At 41.5% G+C, this 16876-nt stretch overlaps 1 protein-coding gene across 2 annotated transcripts in view; it reads right to left on the bottom strand.

The window, feature by feature from the left end:
- The window catches only part of LNX1 (ligand of numb-protein X 1), a 78321-nt gene that overhangs the window by 22182 nt on the left and 39263 nt on the right, over positions 1-16876 (bottom strand). For both annotated transcript variants that reach the window (XM_014269162.3, XM_005490023.4), the window contains 3 exons: positions 11144-11385; positions 9403-9558; positions 400-602 (listed from right to left, as the gene is read on the bottom strand). In XM_014269162.3, coding sequence (XP_014124637.2) covers positions 400-602; positions 9403-9558; positions 11144-11385 — 601 coding nt within the window. The remainder of the gene's footprint in view (positions 1-399; positions 603-9402; positions 9559-11143; positions 11386-16876) is intronic.

The raw sequence follows: 16876 nt of genomic DNA, 5'->3' as shown, positions 1-16876 counted from the left end.
TCTGCTGCTCTGTGCTGGCACCAGGACAAAAAGGCTTCCTGAAACACATAGCTGGGTGTGCATGCTATGCAGCTGCTGCTGGGAATCACCATCCAGAAGCATTTTTGTTCACTGCTAGAGTGAAGTATGCCCACATTGTGATCCCTTTCCAAAGGGAAATCCCTTTGGCCAAGTCTGTCTGACATAAAGCAGAAAGCATGGCACAACCTTGGCATGCCTCAAGTGTCCTCAGCTACCACTGGGGTCAGCAAAAGCCAGGAGATCATGGTGCCTTATAGGTGGTGCTCTGAACTTCAGAACGGCTTTCTGCATGCAACTTTGCAAATCTCATAGTGATCGACTTCAACCATCTCATTCTTTGTCAGGATATTTTTATCTCCTACCTCCACAGTACTGTACCTTTAGTATCATGTCTCCAGGCAGCAATCTTCCATCTCTGGCAATCACCCCATCTCGATAAATGTGCTGTATAATAATGTGAACCAAAGGGGTCTCACTGCCCCCCACGATCCTGATGGCCAGACTTTCATGGGGATTGCTGCGGCTGATCTTAATGCAGGTAATCTCCCCATCTGGAATCAGGTGGTACAGCCTGGGAAAACCTGGAAATACATTTGTAAGGTATTTATCTGACAACACACCTTTGCTTTGTTGAAACATGCACTGCACAACCTCAAGTACCTGCTAGTTAGTCAAGCTAGGTTTTATGCATGTATATGATTCATACCAAGTGGGAAGAAAAGGATAGATAAGCTTGCTGAATGGACTTGAAGGGAACTTTCTACAATTAATATATTCAAATTTCCTCTTTCCCCCACAAAATACAGCTTTAACCTCTGATGTAATCCAGACAGATGAAATGTACTTACAGTTATACGCAACAATATTTTAAGGAAATCAAGTACATTTTTGATCCCCAGAGACACCTCAGAACCAGGCCACGGTTTCTTGCTGGCCTTAGAACAGATGGGCATGGGCACCTCAGCAAACATCCATCCCTGCTGTGCTGGCTGTAAACCCTATCTCACTGGTAGCATCCCAGGCTGCCCTGTTTTCTCCATTTTTGGTGTCACAGGGGCTCTTGTCTTGTGACATCCAATTTATCTTTAGCTACCAGAAAGGCAACAAACCAAAGGTTTGGACAAATCAAAGCACACAGTAGTTTTCCTGCCAGACCACTCTCATTTCATCACTGCCTGAACTCTAGAAAGTAGGAATGAGTGACTCTTACTGTGATGTGTCAATTAAAACCACAGTATGCTCAAAGCACCTGGAGGGAAAGATCTCTGCTGGCCCTGGCAATCTGGCTGTGGGGAGGAGGGACTAATGGTGTGCCCATTTTGTATTTAAAAGGCACTGGATTAGAGTATCATCTTCCAAACCCAACTTTTCAACTGGCATGTCTGATTTCACTAATGTGAAATTTCGCATGTCACTAATACTTTCTTTACTTCTAGGTCAATTCAAAGCTTTAATCCATATTCAGCAGTGAGCAAAGTTGAGGTAAAAGCAGCAGTGAATTTTCCAGCACAGGCATAGCAGCCTTCAATTATTTTGAATTCCCCAAAGCTGAGAGAAAGCATTTAAACTTTTTGCATGTGAATCCAATCCAGTGGTTATATGACAAACCTGTAAGTCAAAAAATTAACTGCTAATATTTTTTTCAATAACCTATTTTAGAAATGAAAGTATGAGTGTTAATAAATAGTAGTTAAGTGAAAAATGAAACTTTATAGACCAGAATCTGAGATAGAATTAATATTTGCTCCTACAGAATTAGCAGGCAACAAACCAGCAAGGCACCAAAACCTTTTGAGAGAGCGCAAGGGGAAAAAAAGAACAGGAAAAATATATTGAGAAACACCATGTTGCATCCCTTACCACTTCTTTGATCATATGCTCTTCAGGGTGGGAAGCTGTCCTCCTCCACGTCTGTAAAAAGCACCTACCAGTAGCACAGACTTCGACTTTGTGGTTTTACATAGACTTGACAGGCAATAAAAGTCTGTCTAGATAACTACACAGCCTTCACCAACCTAATACTCAACCATTTATTCTTGTAATAGCAGTTTCTGTGCTAATACAGATTTACTTCAGTTTTGCAGGCAATTTTAACATTTCAGGAATGGAAGGTGCTTCATTTCCCCCATGCTCCTCTATTTTCTAAATGCTATTTGCTCAGCTTGTAATTTGTTCAATTCTCTCTAGCCTGAAGGGTGGATTCACATGATCTAAATCCAGGCCTCAAATGCACAGTTTGGTGATCTACTTGCTCTGACTTCCTTTGCAGTGCACAGGCACCCAAAGAGATATATTCCCATGCTAAATCACCCCTGGAGGTGCCAAATCTCCACTGCAGTGTAAGAAAAGAAGAAATTAACTCTGGCATCTCAGTGGGGTGCTTAAAGTCAGACAACACAAATACTCCTCAAAAATCACCAATGGCCTGATCCCTGCATGCACATTTCAGTGTGGCTATAATGGTTATGTGTTAAGGGTTATGTGTAAAAATACAGATGAAAATCCAGACACCTAGATCTTCCCTGCATGCAAATAAATTAATATACATGTATATATTGAAGATAACAAACAGTGCTATAATAGACCTATTATGATGACTCAGTTCACATCCTAACAAACTATGCTTTTTGACACTGATGTTCATTTTCCCATAGCTCATTCTGAAAACCCTTCTAAAGGAATTATTCAGTTGTATTTCTTGTCCATGGAGAATTGTAGACTGAGCAAGCTATTGACACTCTCATGTTATTTCAACCTGCAATTATCCCAGACCAAAATCAGGGCAATGTGGCAGTGAAAAAGTCTCTTCTCTTGTACAAGACTTACCTACATATTTACATATGTACAAACATAAATAGGTTTCTTTGCATTTTGAACAATGCCTTATCTGGTTTGTTAAGTCTTGCACTAGTACTTGGTTGACTTTCAATATGGCTTTATGCAGATTTTTTAAGAGGAATTTTTGATATCTAATTTCCTTCTGAAATGTGCAGTCTACAACAACTGAAATATTTCCAAGATATTTTTCTTTTGCCAGTCTGCAAGTCTCTAATGTCACCTTTTCATAGTTAGCAGGCTGTACTGCCTCACTTCCTGTCTTTATTTGATTTTTCTTTATCAAATATATATAATAAACACAAATGTTTTCTCCTCAGATGAGCAAAGCAACCAAAACAATTCCTTTATGAACCATTAATTTCTGCTCTCTTAATTGAAGACTTGCCTGTTCTTTTCATCCCAGACATTTGTATTCTCAACAACGTAGACTGTCATAAGTAAAAGGCCAATTTTGATAAACTAACCTATTTACCTAATGCCTATTTTGATAAACTAACAGTAAGTGTGGCAATCTTAATATATAAAGTACACAAATACACTTTTTAAAAATAATATGAATAAGAAAATTCATAATAACTTTTTCACCAAGAAGTCTGCATACATTGTGTGCAGTTTGATGAAAACTTACCATCCATATTTCATGATGATTCCATGTCTAGAAAGCAATGTCTTCAAATTGAATTATTAATGCATAGACCATACCCAGAAAAGGTGGACCCTGGTTTAGAACATGGTTGCACACAATGACTGGGGGCTTAGGAACCCAATTGAAGCAACTCCAACTGAGTTGAGGGCTTGTACCTTTCAGATATATATATATATATATATATATATGTATTCTATTGTAAGGCTGGAGTATCACTTTTCCAGACTCCATTTTCCAGCCCTTACACTCTTATTTAAAATTCTCCATTTTCTTTGGTCAGGTTTTCCAGAGCAGGAAAACCCAGGAGTATTGCATACCTTTCTTTACCATTTTATATTTCCAGTCCTTAAATATCGAAGAGCTGCTGAATCTAGAGAGAAGGAAACTTTCTGTCTTGTTTTTGGTGATTCTTCCAGGTTTTCCCACAGAATGTTGTGTTTTTGTCACAGGGGGTTGTATGGAGCATTCTGAATCTGTTAATATAATAAAATGTCACCTGCATTCAGAAAGACTGTGTGGGCTTTTTTCTCAGGCAGTATTCTCTTAATATTAGTGTGCAATGTTACCAATACTTTCACACATTACTTTATGGGAAACAACATAAGAGAGACCAACTTTGCACAGTGAACTCCATGTAGGTGGCACAATGTGGGACACTGAGCATTTGTTTCTTAATGGCCATGACAGAGAATTACAAAATTTTAAGTATGCTTACTATTTTCCCCACAGTTTATAATATTTAATGGTAGCATTCTTCCAGTGCTCAGGTTTCTGCTGACTTCTGTGCACATCATGCTCCTTCCAACAGAGCTGCCACGAGGGTAGCTTCTGCCTTCATTCCCAGGACTCAGTGTGACAATGTTTGCTGTGACTCTTGGGGCCAGATTAATCAAAGGTCACTGTAAACAAAACTTGTATCTGTGGTTGCAAGTCCTCCTTTAGATCAGGCAGCCTGAGTAATGTGCCAGCTCACCCCCACAAACAGGACCATCTGCAGCAGCACACATTCATCCTTCCCAGCATCTGGACACCAGAATTTAAATTAAGCTTGTGTAACCTAGTCTTGGAAAATTAATGTGTCTGTAAGTATTACATGCCCTTGTGCTGGTGGGGAACTTTATTCTGCAAATTTTCCTTCTAAATAGATTTTCATTTATCATGCCATCCTTCCAAAGGTTTGCCATCATTTTGATTTAATGCCTTCCATAAATTCTCCAGTGATGCTTCTCCAATGGAGGGGCAGGTAGAAGGTGAAGCCAGTTCTAATCTCTCTTCTTGCTTCTGGACATTCCTCTCACTAAAGGAGTCCCAAAAGAACACAAATGAAGCTGTTGCTGAGTTGACTGTGTATCTAAAGAGTTGTGACTCTCAAACACAGCAGGGAAATTCATCAGTCTGCAGCAGAGGAAGTGCTACAGAGGCAATGTTTCTTCGGGAAATTGCCTGGCTCATCGTTCCAGAGCAGAGTCCTTTGAACCAGTTCTGTAACAGCTGCTTTGGGAAATCAGAATGGCAGCTGAATAAAATCTGAGAAAAATAGGAACAGTGTGGGATTTCTGTGAGGTGCAGCCGTCCTGAGACAGAGGTTGGGCTGCGCTGTCTTGTCCTGGGGCTGGATAAACCACTTTTTTCTGCATACAGGTAGCCTTAATGCCATGAAATGGTTGATACCATCTGTGTTTCACTTACCTTCTTTTTCTTCATGTACTTTTCCAAACACTGAAGTATTTATACTATCTATCTATCTATCTATCTATCTATCTATCTATCTATCTATCTATCTATCTATCTATTATATATATGTATGTATATTTGGATCTCTTAAAAATATAACAGGGTTCACACTGAACAGTGCAAGAGGAGAGCCTGTTCTGTGTTCTGTGGTTCTGCCAGTGCCTGCTGGGGCTGTCTTGGTCTTTGCTGCAAAGCAATGCCAGATGGTAGAACTGCATCCACTATGAGACTGAGTTTGACTTTGAAAAACATTTGCCATCCTCAAGCAATCCTAAATCAAATTTCTTTTACAATGCCTTGACTGCAAAATGAAATCAATGAATGCTTTTGGAAGTCAAAACCAGAGCTCTTTTACTCTAAAACTGTAAGGAAGTGTATCAATTGTACCTGCAAATTCTTTGCTCCTAAAACATTTGCTGGTTCCCAACTTGTATTTGTAGATCAGTTTGAGTAAAGAGTACGTATATATCTAGAGACCTTCTTGGAAATGAATTTAAGGTGTGAAGCCAAACTAAGAGCACAGTGATACAAATAAGCATAGCAAAGCTGGACCATGCTTTGTTTGGAGATATTTTATCACATAAATAGATTGTCAATGTCATTTACACTAGTAGATCTAGTCAGAAGATATTACATCTTAAATGCATCCGTGCCTTAAGCATGTCCCTGTCACCTTCCCTCATATCTCAGTGTGAAACTCTTTCTTTTAAACTTTCTAAACTTCTACCTCAGACCTGGAAAGCTATTTGTAGCTGTAAATGCTGTTAATGAAATTGCTCTCAGATAAATATCACAAGCTTGGGTGTTGCCTGCAGACAAATATTTCTTGGCATGGGATTTTACAAATAACAAAGTATTAAAAATAAGAAAATCTTAACAGTTCCTTCCCCTTAAATATTTTTTCATTAGTGTTTGTACTTTTCATTCACCTCTAACATTTTCTTTGGTTTAGACATTTAACAACTCTCTACTGAAAATGCCACAAAAACAGAAACAAAGAAAGCCTGAATCATTTAAATCCAAAATGAACACATATAGTATTGTTTAAACAAATGAAACCACAGGATATAAACATAAATCATGAAGTAATCTCTGCAGTTCAGGATGGCTACCAGCTCCAGATATAAGGTAGCATTAGACTGTAACTATTTCTTTGCTGTAATTATAACAGAAACACATTTGATATTATACACCATATTATGCAATGTCCCTGGGTGCCAGTTTTTTCCAAAACCAGTTCTAGATTCAGCTTCAAGTTAAGAAAAATTTGATTTTTTTTTCTCCCTCATCAGAAACCATTATTTTGTCTTGTACCCTCACAGTCATATTGCAGCTGAGCACTGGCTCAACCAACATAGCAGCTTCAGGTTAAATGCACCCACACACCCTTAATGAAGGGTTGCTGAGGGCTAATACATGGCTACTTGTTGTGGTGGTCATTCCCAGAGCTCCTTTGACCAAAATACAGGCAAAACACATTAAACAGAGACATGTGAATTGAGATGGGGGTATACTGAAAACTGGAGTCAGATGAATTATACATTGAGCTTTGCCCGATGACCTTACCTCTCCTTTATCAAGAAGAGGTTATCAGCAAGAAGGGGCTCATTCACTCTGTGAGGCTGGCACAGTCTCAGCTCTATTCTGCTCATGCACTGACTAAACCTGGTGAGGAAAGTGGTCACCAGAGAGTTGGTGAAGCGCTGCCTGATCTCCTGGGACAATGAGTCATGGCTCAGTTCTTTTCACAGATGGTCCCAGACACAAACTTGTGAAACTATGAGAAAGGCAGCAGCACCTTTCCCACTGGCTGTGGGGATGTCTGAAGTGAGGAACCACCTCATTGATCCCCACAGGAGCATCCCCATTCCCAGGAGAGTGGCGTGGCAATGGTGAGACAGAGACACAGGGCTCCCTTTTCTGTGTGACTCTCAGTGAGCACAGGGCAGAGCACACAGCAGCTATCCCTGAAGGCTGACCAACAGCTCTGATCAGAAGTCTAGCTGCAGAGTGCTCAGAGCAGCTGAGGTTTAAAAAAATAAATAAAAGAAGAAAACATACAGAGCTGGAGAAGAAAACCAGCCCCCAGCTGGCAGGATGATGATAACTGCTACAGAAAGAAGTACATTCATTTCCTCCTCCAAGAAGAAACAGAGAAAGCCTTTGAGATGCCATTACACAAAGCACCTGTTGCAAAGGACTGAATTGCAATCTTTGTTCAAGTTGTATTTGTATTTCTTCAAGTTACTTGCTTGCATTTTTTAAAGATCAATTTCTAGAACGGTGTATGAACAGGTATTCTTTGCAAATGTAATTAATAAAGTAATTTAGGTATCCAGCTTCTGTGATCTCATACTTAAGAGAAACTGCTTATTAAGCAATTATATGCCTACCTGGTTTTTCCAGTGCAGCAGAATACATTTGGAAGTTTACAGGTGTGCTGGGTGCAGAGGAATGAAACCACAAGCAGAGCCAAGGAGAGACTGACAATCCTGCCACTGTCAGTGGGGCCCTGGAGTGATTGCCATTACACATCCCTTACAGAGACAGCAATGCTTTTCACTTGCTGGGAATGTAAAGGCCAGTGACATCTTCTCACCTTTCTGCTAACTTCTGCTAACACCTGGACTGTGCTGGGCTACTGGATAGGTGCTGCTGACATCCAGATTATTTGCACACGCTGGACATGAAACCAAGAATTCAGTGGAGCTATTACTAATGTCAGCTATATGTCTAGGTGGAAAGTGGTCTGTATATCATCCTGAAGGGATGTCTTTTGAAAAATATGCACTTGAGGCATGGAGAATTTCACTCCTAACAAAAAGGCAAGCTTTTGCTCACAGTGAATTGAAGTGTTACTATGGAACAAGAAATCTATCTGCCTGCTCAAAAAGAGGTATAAACAACTTGTAAAATTTTGCTTGGGAAAAAAAGAATATTATTTTTAATAATAAAAATAATTTTAAGTTATTTTAAAATATAGTAAAATTATTAATGATGTTTCTGGGTCAAGGAGTATATTCCCATCCCTTTTATGGAGAAGGTTCACAATTTTGAATTACCAGGTATGAGTTTGGCTCTGTCAGCAATATGTGAAGTAGGAGAGTAAGTACCACAGTAACATAGTGAAACGCTCCTGAAAGAATGAGCAAACAAAGCATAAGAATATTGAACATGGTTCTCCAATTCACCACTACTCACAATGGCATCACAATGATGCACGAAACTAGCATTTGGCAGCCTTTTGTGCTTATTTTGTGTGTGTTTCAATGACAACTTGAATACAGAGCAAAAGGAAGCTGGGTATTTTGTATTCTTAAAGCCTGCATTCTGAACATTTGATCTGGGAAGAGACTTGAGGTGCTGAGGCATCAAGCAAAGGAATAATAAGGTGAGTGGAGACCTCGATTAAGACATTGATTCCCACTCTATCATCACTTCCTCTTGATGCATGAATGCCATTGTTGGTTTCATAATTATGGTCCAAACTGATTAGTAACATTTGCTTATTGCTTTGAGAATGCCAAATGTTAAGTGTTATTACCTGCCAGACCCCTCATCCCTGACATACCTCAGACAAACTTGCCTCTCCCTGCTGTTTAAGAGCAGAGCATTCTTACCTCATCACCTGCCTGGCTGAGGTAATAAAGGAGCCCACAGAAATGCAGAATAATTATAGTACTTCGCAGTTCCATACCATCCTCCCACTGGGAATTTCCAGTGCTTCATACGCATTAGCCAAAACTCATTAAGTTCTTCTCAAGTATGATTATTGTGATCCATTTGCTTTAGAGGGACAGGCACATGCCGATGGAGAGACTTGCACAAAATTACAGAGCAAATCAATGACAGCTCCAGTAACAGATCCCAGATGCCCAGATCCCACATCCCGTGGGCTAGATCCTGGGCTGGCTATAGCATGCAGGCTGTTACGAGAACAGCCCTACGTGAGGTCCTACACACCCCAGCAATATTCTTGCCTGCCAGTCAGTAACATCTTCTGAAAGAAGAAAATAAGGAAAGATTGTGTTTTCTGGTTTGTTTGTTTTAATCACGCACAGCCCACCACATGAAAGGCACGTCAGTCATGGATATCCATCTCCCACATGGACAGGGCCCCCTACCCCCTTTTGAGTGATACCACAAGATGAACCAAACATTACCTTCCTCTCCAGCAGCAGAGTTTCCAGCAGTCTCCCTTTCCCTGTCAGTCTGGTTGGAAACAGCACTTCCACTTTTTGTCCTTCGAAGAACGCTGAACGCTTTGTTTATTTTTTTAAAAGATCTGCTTCTTATAGTGGAACGTTCAAAGTGTCGAGCTGCAACAGCAGGAAAAAACCCAAATCAGTACAGTTCAGCAGTTCTGCTCTAGAACACAGCATTTCTGCGGCCCCTGGCATATGATGGGATGTAACACCAACATCAGGGCTGCCTGTACTTCACCTTTGCCCCCGAGTCCTGCTGGTACTTCAAGGCTGCACCCACCTGAATCTGGGTACAATCACCCTACCTCAGTCCCACACCCTTGAATTGCCTCCTTCCTGTCTGTTTTGCTAATCACATGGAGAAATCTCCTGTGAGTGTGGTAGCTTTGGAAAGAATAATCCTCCATCAAGACAGAATTAGGAGAAATTCTGTGAAAAATACATATTTTCTCAGCTATACATGTTTGACCAAAAAAAGCTGGAAGTCATTAAAAACTCTTGACAAAATCCCCACTACTACTTCTGTCTCAAAACCTTGCAATGCTTCTAAAGCCACCAATGATTGCCAACTGTTTCATGTAAAAAAATTCAAATATTATCATCAGGTGGGAGGGATCAAAACCTCCCATATTCTGACTGGGATACAGCAATACAAAAGAAAAGTCATAATACTTTCAAAACATGTCACTCTTTTCCATCCTGCTAAAGATATCTTCATAGCTGTGGCTGTTCTGTCTGTTCCAGCTCTGCATGCTAGCCAAATATTGTAATCTAATAATACAACATTCCCTCAAACCAGACTGTGGCCTCTACACTCAATAAAACTGACAGAATTTATTGAGATTCTGGTGCTCTCTTCTTGCACCCTTCCTTTCCTCACCTCTCCAAACCCTGGCACAACAAATGGATAATGCTTCTCATTTCCTAGTCTTTCTTCATCCCTTCATCCATTTTCCCCATATGCAACTGGCAGCGCACAAGGTGGGCTTTTTCCATTTTAGCTTCAGAATCCTCAAACACATGCTTTGAACTCACCATTAACACTTCTGACTCTGCTTGGGCCAGAACGTGTTTTTCAAGCATGACACTCACCAGAGACAGGTGAAGTGTCACAAGGTGAAAGATCAAGGCAAAGTCCCCTGATGCAGCTTGTCCCTGACTGTTGTTATTTCAGCAGGACCAGCTCCTCCAAACTGCACCTTTCCAAGAAGCTGGCAGATGTTTTCCAGGCTCCTAAGGGTATGTTTTCCTGAAAATACTTGGCAAGTGGGAAACACAGTTCCCAATAGGATTTTGGGTAGGTGGCCATGTCTGTGGGCATTACTTGGGCCACCAAGATTTAGTGGAGACACATTACCCAGCTACACCATCTCCCCAGCCCATCACACATAACACTTAATCTTTTAACTGAGCTGACTTACCTAAATAATCTTTTTAAAGATTTGCAGTTTATGTGTACAGCTAGTCCGTTTTCAGCTTGATCCCGCCCCTGGCCAAACCATTTTTTTTTCACCTCAAATCTATTGGGTCACTGAGTGCACAATTTGATAAACCATGAAAAATGAAAGCTTTCACTTCCCCCACCCCTTTTTCTTTTTTTTTAAATTATTTTTTTAATCCTCCAGTGACACATATTTAACATAAAAATGGATGTTGCAAGGGGCTAGCAGGCTCTGACACTGCCATTTTTGGCTCTTACTCCGGTTGCGGTTGCTGCGGTGCAGGTCCCCGGGGCTGCTGCCCAGCTGGCTCTCCTCTGAGGTGGGGCTGAAGGCCGGGTTCACCAGCCCCGGCTCGTCTGTCATTAAGGCGATGGCCGCAGCTGCTGAGAGCTCAGGGCCCAGGGCAGCCACTGCCAAGCTGGAACCACGGTCTGGAGAGCAGTCCTGGGAACGCCTCTTCCGTTCCTTGGTAAGGCCATAGTGGGATGCTCCTTTACATCTGAGGAGAAGGAGGGAAACAGAGACATGATAGCAAGTTGTGTTTAAATGCTGCACACATAAGGACATTCTCTGGTTCCAAGGAAGCACTTGGAGTGCAACCTGTGATGATCATGGTGATCAGTGAAATATGGATGGAATAAGAGGGAAAAATGCCAGTGTGTGCTTCAATGGAGGAGAGTTACTACTTTACATGGGAAGAGCATTGCTGGTCAAGCAAAAATAGAGAGCCTCAGCCTTGTGTATACTCTTATGTGTATAAATTGTTACTGTGGATACAAGAGGACAAGAATAGCAGGTGGCTAATTAAGCCAGAGGCTACAATCTGTAATTTCCTACTTGCCTGTGACTGATGAAGGAGAGCAGGGTGAGGCGTGACCCTTCTCTGGGTCTGCTAGTGAAATAAAAGGCACCTTACCCAGTCCTGCCTGCTGAAAAACCCTCCCAGTCACCAACGTGGTCACATGTGGAGCATGGCGCTGTGTCTGTAGAGACCAGAGCAACCCATGAAGGCAGGGCTGCAGGTGGGAGCTGCACACCTGGGGGCTGCAGGAATCCAGGCCCCACGGGGTGCCTGTACAGACCATTTACTACTTGAACTGCATCTGATGAACTGATTTCAAATTCAGCCACAGAGATGAAGTTGCCAACTCTGCTATTCCAGCTCAGCTGAGACATTAAAACAGGCAGGTCATTGCCTTGGCAGAGGAAGAGGTGCAGGTGGGGGTAGGGGTCCCACTGACCCTGCAGCCTCACCAGGGTCAAGGGGGGACTGCAGAGCACCCACCAAGGCGCTGGGGCCTCATGCCAAGGTCCTTGGGCCAGCCTGAGACTTCACCAGCTCGGGGACCTCAAGGCAGGTTCTAACCTACTTCTGGAGGAAACCCCTCTGTTTCTAGTGGAGTAACACATGTTCCCAAAAGAGCTGAAGATACAGCATTATGAGGGCAAGTTACAAACCTGCTTTGAAACAGCAGGTAGTTATGCTTCCAACTACCTGCTCTAGATTCACCCTAGACCACAAAGGCAGGACCATGCATGGCATTTCTTTTTTAAGACTCATGAAAGAAAGTCACTTGAATAAAATTAAAGGTCACTGTAGTCTTCATGAGTCAATATTCAATTAAAGCTATAAAATAACTGAAAAGATAGAGTGATCAAGGACACAGCAACTGTGACTTCATCAGCACCACTTCTGCCCAGTGCCCACCCACTGGAACCACATTCAGTGCATTAAAAAAAAAAATTGCCTTTTAATCATAATCTAATGAGCTTGGCCTACTTTCAGTTACTATTATCCCTTTCTTCATGGTGAAGGCTAACTGATGACTTTCATGAAAGTGCTCTGTAGGAGAAACTCACAGAAATAGCTGCAGAAACCCTTAGGGATAGAAAGCTCTTCGTAATATATGGCATGCTCAAAAAGCAATGCATAATACATACAGTACACAACGCTAGTGGGTTAAGTGTCACGAAAAGAAGTAGTACACTGAACAGAAGACTTGGAAGAGAAGTGATTATGGAAGCACTTCCTGAGCTAGAAAGATGATATGAGGCTATGTCATCAAGCTCTCTGTACCAGCTTCAGAGTAGCAGTTTAATTTCTATCATGGTACTGACTTTTGATGAGACAATTAATTAGAACCTTTTTTTGGCACTAGGTTATGGTTTGCCGTCATTTACTTCATGTTGCTTCTGACGATTTTTATCTTAAATAAGGAAAAAATACCCAACCCAAAATCTGTCATATTGATGCCACTGTGTAAGGGTTATGTATGTGCTTTAAGGCTTGGATAGGAATGGCTGTAACAGAAGTTATTTCTGAAACTTTTCACAAGCAAAATGAGACATCTCAGAGGAAAGTACTCTTATGGATGAGAAGACTGGTCAACTACTTCAAAAGACCAATGAACAAGATTGGTCAACTACTTCAAAAGACCAATCTGAGGCACCCATTGCAAGGCAAAACTGCAACAATAGTCATGTAAAGAAAGGAAGAACTCTCCTGCCTCCATTGCAGCAGGTATTTTTCTGTTTCCTTCCAGATTTTCTCACTTCCCCCAGAACTCTAAACTATGGCAGGATGCTCTCCTTTAGATTTCATGGGAAGCAGAAGCACAAAGGCCTTTTCCTCTTGCTACTCACCTAAACATCTTCATCAGAGTGTTTTGGAAACCAATCCTTGACATCTGCCTCTTTTAGTAAAGTCACATATGCTAATCCAGCCTATGAATGCTTGACAAAATAGTTTAGAAATAGCCTAAAAACCCAGCGCAAAGAAGTGGCTTTGGGGAGAACTGTTTGCTGCTCTCAGAAGACAGTCTCTACTTTATAACAATCTTGCAAAGATTCAGAATATGATAAGAGATATTCCTACTCTTGTTTATTTTATTTAATTTGCCTGTGTTTTTCCTGTGTCAGTAAAGTTTCAGTGGCTGATACTAGAACACCAGCCTTGTGAATGGGTTCTTGGATGCAGATGTTTTTTTTATTTGAAAAGCTCTATGAAGATCAATATGAAGATCAGAAGTGGCTCTGCCCAAAGATTCCCAGCTATTTGGATTCAATCACTGCCTGGTGCCCATCTGCAGCTCACTGCTACAGCCTTCCCTCTCTGTGGAAATCCTCGCTTGCTGCTGCTGGCTGCACTGCAGACACACAGTCAACAGCTTCATTCCAACAGCAATGAACAGAAGACAGCTACTTTGAATGTAGAGAGGACTGACACAGTTTAAGATGTGGCTTATTGGAGAAGACAAGTTGTCATGATACAAAGCACAAAGCATATCTTTCTAGCACTGCCAGAAATAGTTAAAGAAGAACCAGAGCTCTTCAAGTATGATCACTGAAGCTATTTCTTAAATAATTGTGGCAGGCATAAATGAACACAAATCAAGACCTCTTTCTTCAGATTAACACAGTGTCCTTGAAGAGGGGGAAAAAAGTCCCAAGACCTCAAACTTGTAATAAAATTTGCAACAGCATCTCTTCACTTTCATTGTTTTGCTTGTGCTGACACTGCTGTGATAACAGAAAACAGAAGACATGACTGTCTAAGTGGAATCATATTTACAGTGTTTAAGCTACATTTTTCCATATGGTTGGATTTGGCTCCCAGAAAAGAGAGAAACATAAAACAGCTAAATGCCAGCAGTAATTAGCTCTCTCATTGTGAGTATTAATCACAATGCCTGATTTGCAGCTGGAAGAGTGGGATACCTGATTAACATAGCCAGTCAGAAAGTGAACTCAGCTCTGTCTGCAGGCCAAGGTGAACCACAGATTTATGTTCCTTCCCAGTCCTGCTGGACAGCAAGTACATCCGTGCAGCCGTGCGATACTGAAACAGTTTGAAGGCCAAACCCCAGAGAGATAAACAGACATGAATAATGTGTGTTGTACTGTTCGTGACATTAGTGTCACTAGGTGCACAGGAAACTGAGAAAGTAGTTTCTTCTGTTTGCACAGCCTCTTTTATGAAGCAGATATCTACTGTCTAATATTCTGGTATGAGCTAACCACTGGGTGGTATGAGAGCAGTGGTGGCTGCTGAAATTTCACGCAGGGCTGCAATTCTGGCTGGTATCAACACTGGCAGCCACAGGGCAACGTTTGCCCAGCACCCTGTTCCACACTTGAGGGACACTCTGCACTCCAGGCTTCAGGAGCAGCACATCCCAAGAGCCAGAGCAAGGAGATAACAAAACCCTGTGGCAGCCTTAACTTGGTCCTACCATGTGTAAAAACAGCCTTCAGTTAAACTCAAGGCCAACAGAAACATATCCACTTCATTTAAAATTCAAATTAAAACCATGGTTTGAAAAGAGAGTTCTCCTTGCAGCATCCCTGACTTGCACTGCAAAGGAGGAATCAAAAGTAAGATTGACCTCAAGGATTTCAATTACCCAGGCTGACATAAGGAAAAAAAATGTAAAACCAAAACATAAGCAAGGACAACTGCATGGATTTTTTCACCTCACTTCTAGTGATCTAAATAGAACAATTCCACAGGTTAAAAAAAATGTATATATTTGCCCATGGTAGGGGGACTGTAACTGGATGATCTTTATGGTTCCTTCCAACACAAACCATTCTATGATCCTATGATTTATCATGCATGTATTCTTAAAAATGCTCTGCCTTCTGTGTCACTTCACAGTCTCTGTCTGGGCATGAAACAGGGGGAAAAAAAGTGAATCTGAAGAGTCAGAGTGGTTGTGACCCAGGCCCGACACAAATAAACAGAGCAGGACCCCTCCCCTGCCCAGTTCCAGTAGTGTTTTCCCAACCTTATTTCCAGTACCCCTCATATTTTGGACTGCTTTTCTTTAGTGCAGAAGCAGCAGACACATTGTCAGAATGCAACTAAGAATAATGTATACAAAGCACTTAAGATTGTCCATCTGAAGAAAATACTGCATAATGGGCTGTCATTGCTGTTCCACAGCTAAACCCTGATCAGGGTAGACAAGTGTGTTTCAGCTATGGTCTCACTGCAAGAAGCCTCATCCCTGTGTAATTTGGGGGTCCAAACAAGCTGGGTCTAAAGCATCAACAATGTGTACCATACCTCTGCTCCACAAACTCCCTGAGTGCTCTAGCACCCATAAACTAATCCAGTGGAAAAACCAAAGCTGATCAACCAGGAGCATCCTGGATAACCTGGTGCTGATAACCTCACTTGTGACACCCTGGTGAGAGGTTCCTGCTGTGCCTGGGAATAAAGGAGGCATGGGGTTTAATTGGAGAGGCTGACTCACAAGAAGGTGTTGACAATTCCTACCCCACAGGAACCATTCACACTGTGTGCATTAGCAGTGACAGCAGTCCAAACATAACCCAAAGCCCAACCACATGGATTTCAGGCCAAACACTTGAACTCTGAAGTTTTTTCAAACTCCATCACAAGGGAGTGACTTGATCAGTTCTTCAGACAGGATTAACACCAACTCTTCTGATCTCACTTTTGCCAACAGTGCACCAAGAAATGGAGTCAAATACGAAAAAGAAGTGAGGCACCTGAACTCTCACTATATCCCATGTTACAGATATAAGCTAAAATGCAGCAAATACATGGTCTCCCATCCAGTCCAACCATACTGGTGCTGAAGAGGTCAGAGACACCAATATCTTTGGCAGTGAAGGTGACCACTACATTGCTGCTCTCTGAACCTCGTGACATTGTAACATCCTTGCTTAGAAAACTAGCTTCTGTGAATCCCGGTCCTATGTACAAAATTCATCTTTTTTTTTCTTTTTCTGCTATGTAGGGAAATGAATTCTGGAACAGAGCACTTCACAAAAATTATTTTTCCTTGGTAATTCTGAGTTCCTGCAAGGATTAACTATTGCGTGAAAGTTGCATATGGAAAAAAGCTTCATAAGTACCTGATTTTTTAAAATGCATGTGTCTTTTCCACTTTTTATTAAGAACTGTCTCATGTTCATGAACAATTCTCAAGCTACTGTAATCATGGTATTCAGCTATGGAT

This window comes from Zonotrichia albicollis, chromosome 5 (assembly GCF_047830755.1).
Source record: "Zonotrichia albicollis isolate bZonAlb1 chromosome 5, bZonAlb1.hap1, whole genome shotgun sequence".
NCBI classification, from domain to species: Eukaryota; Metazoa; Chordata; class Aves; order Passeriformes; family Passerellidae; genus Zonotrichia; species Zonotrichia albicollis.
This window is presented reverse-complemented; position numbering and strand designations above follow the sequence as displayed.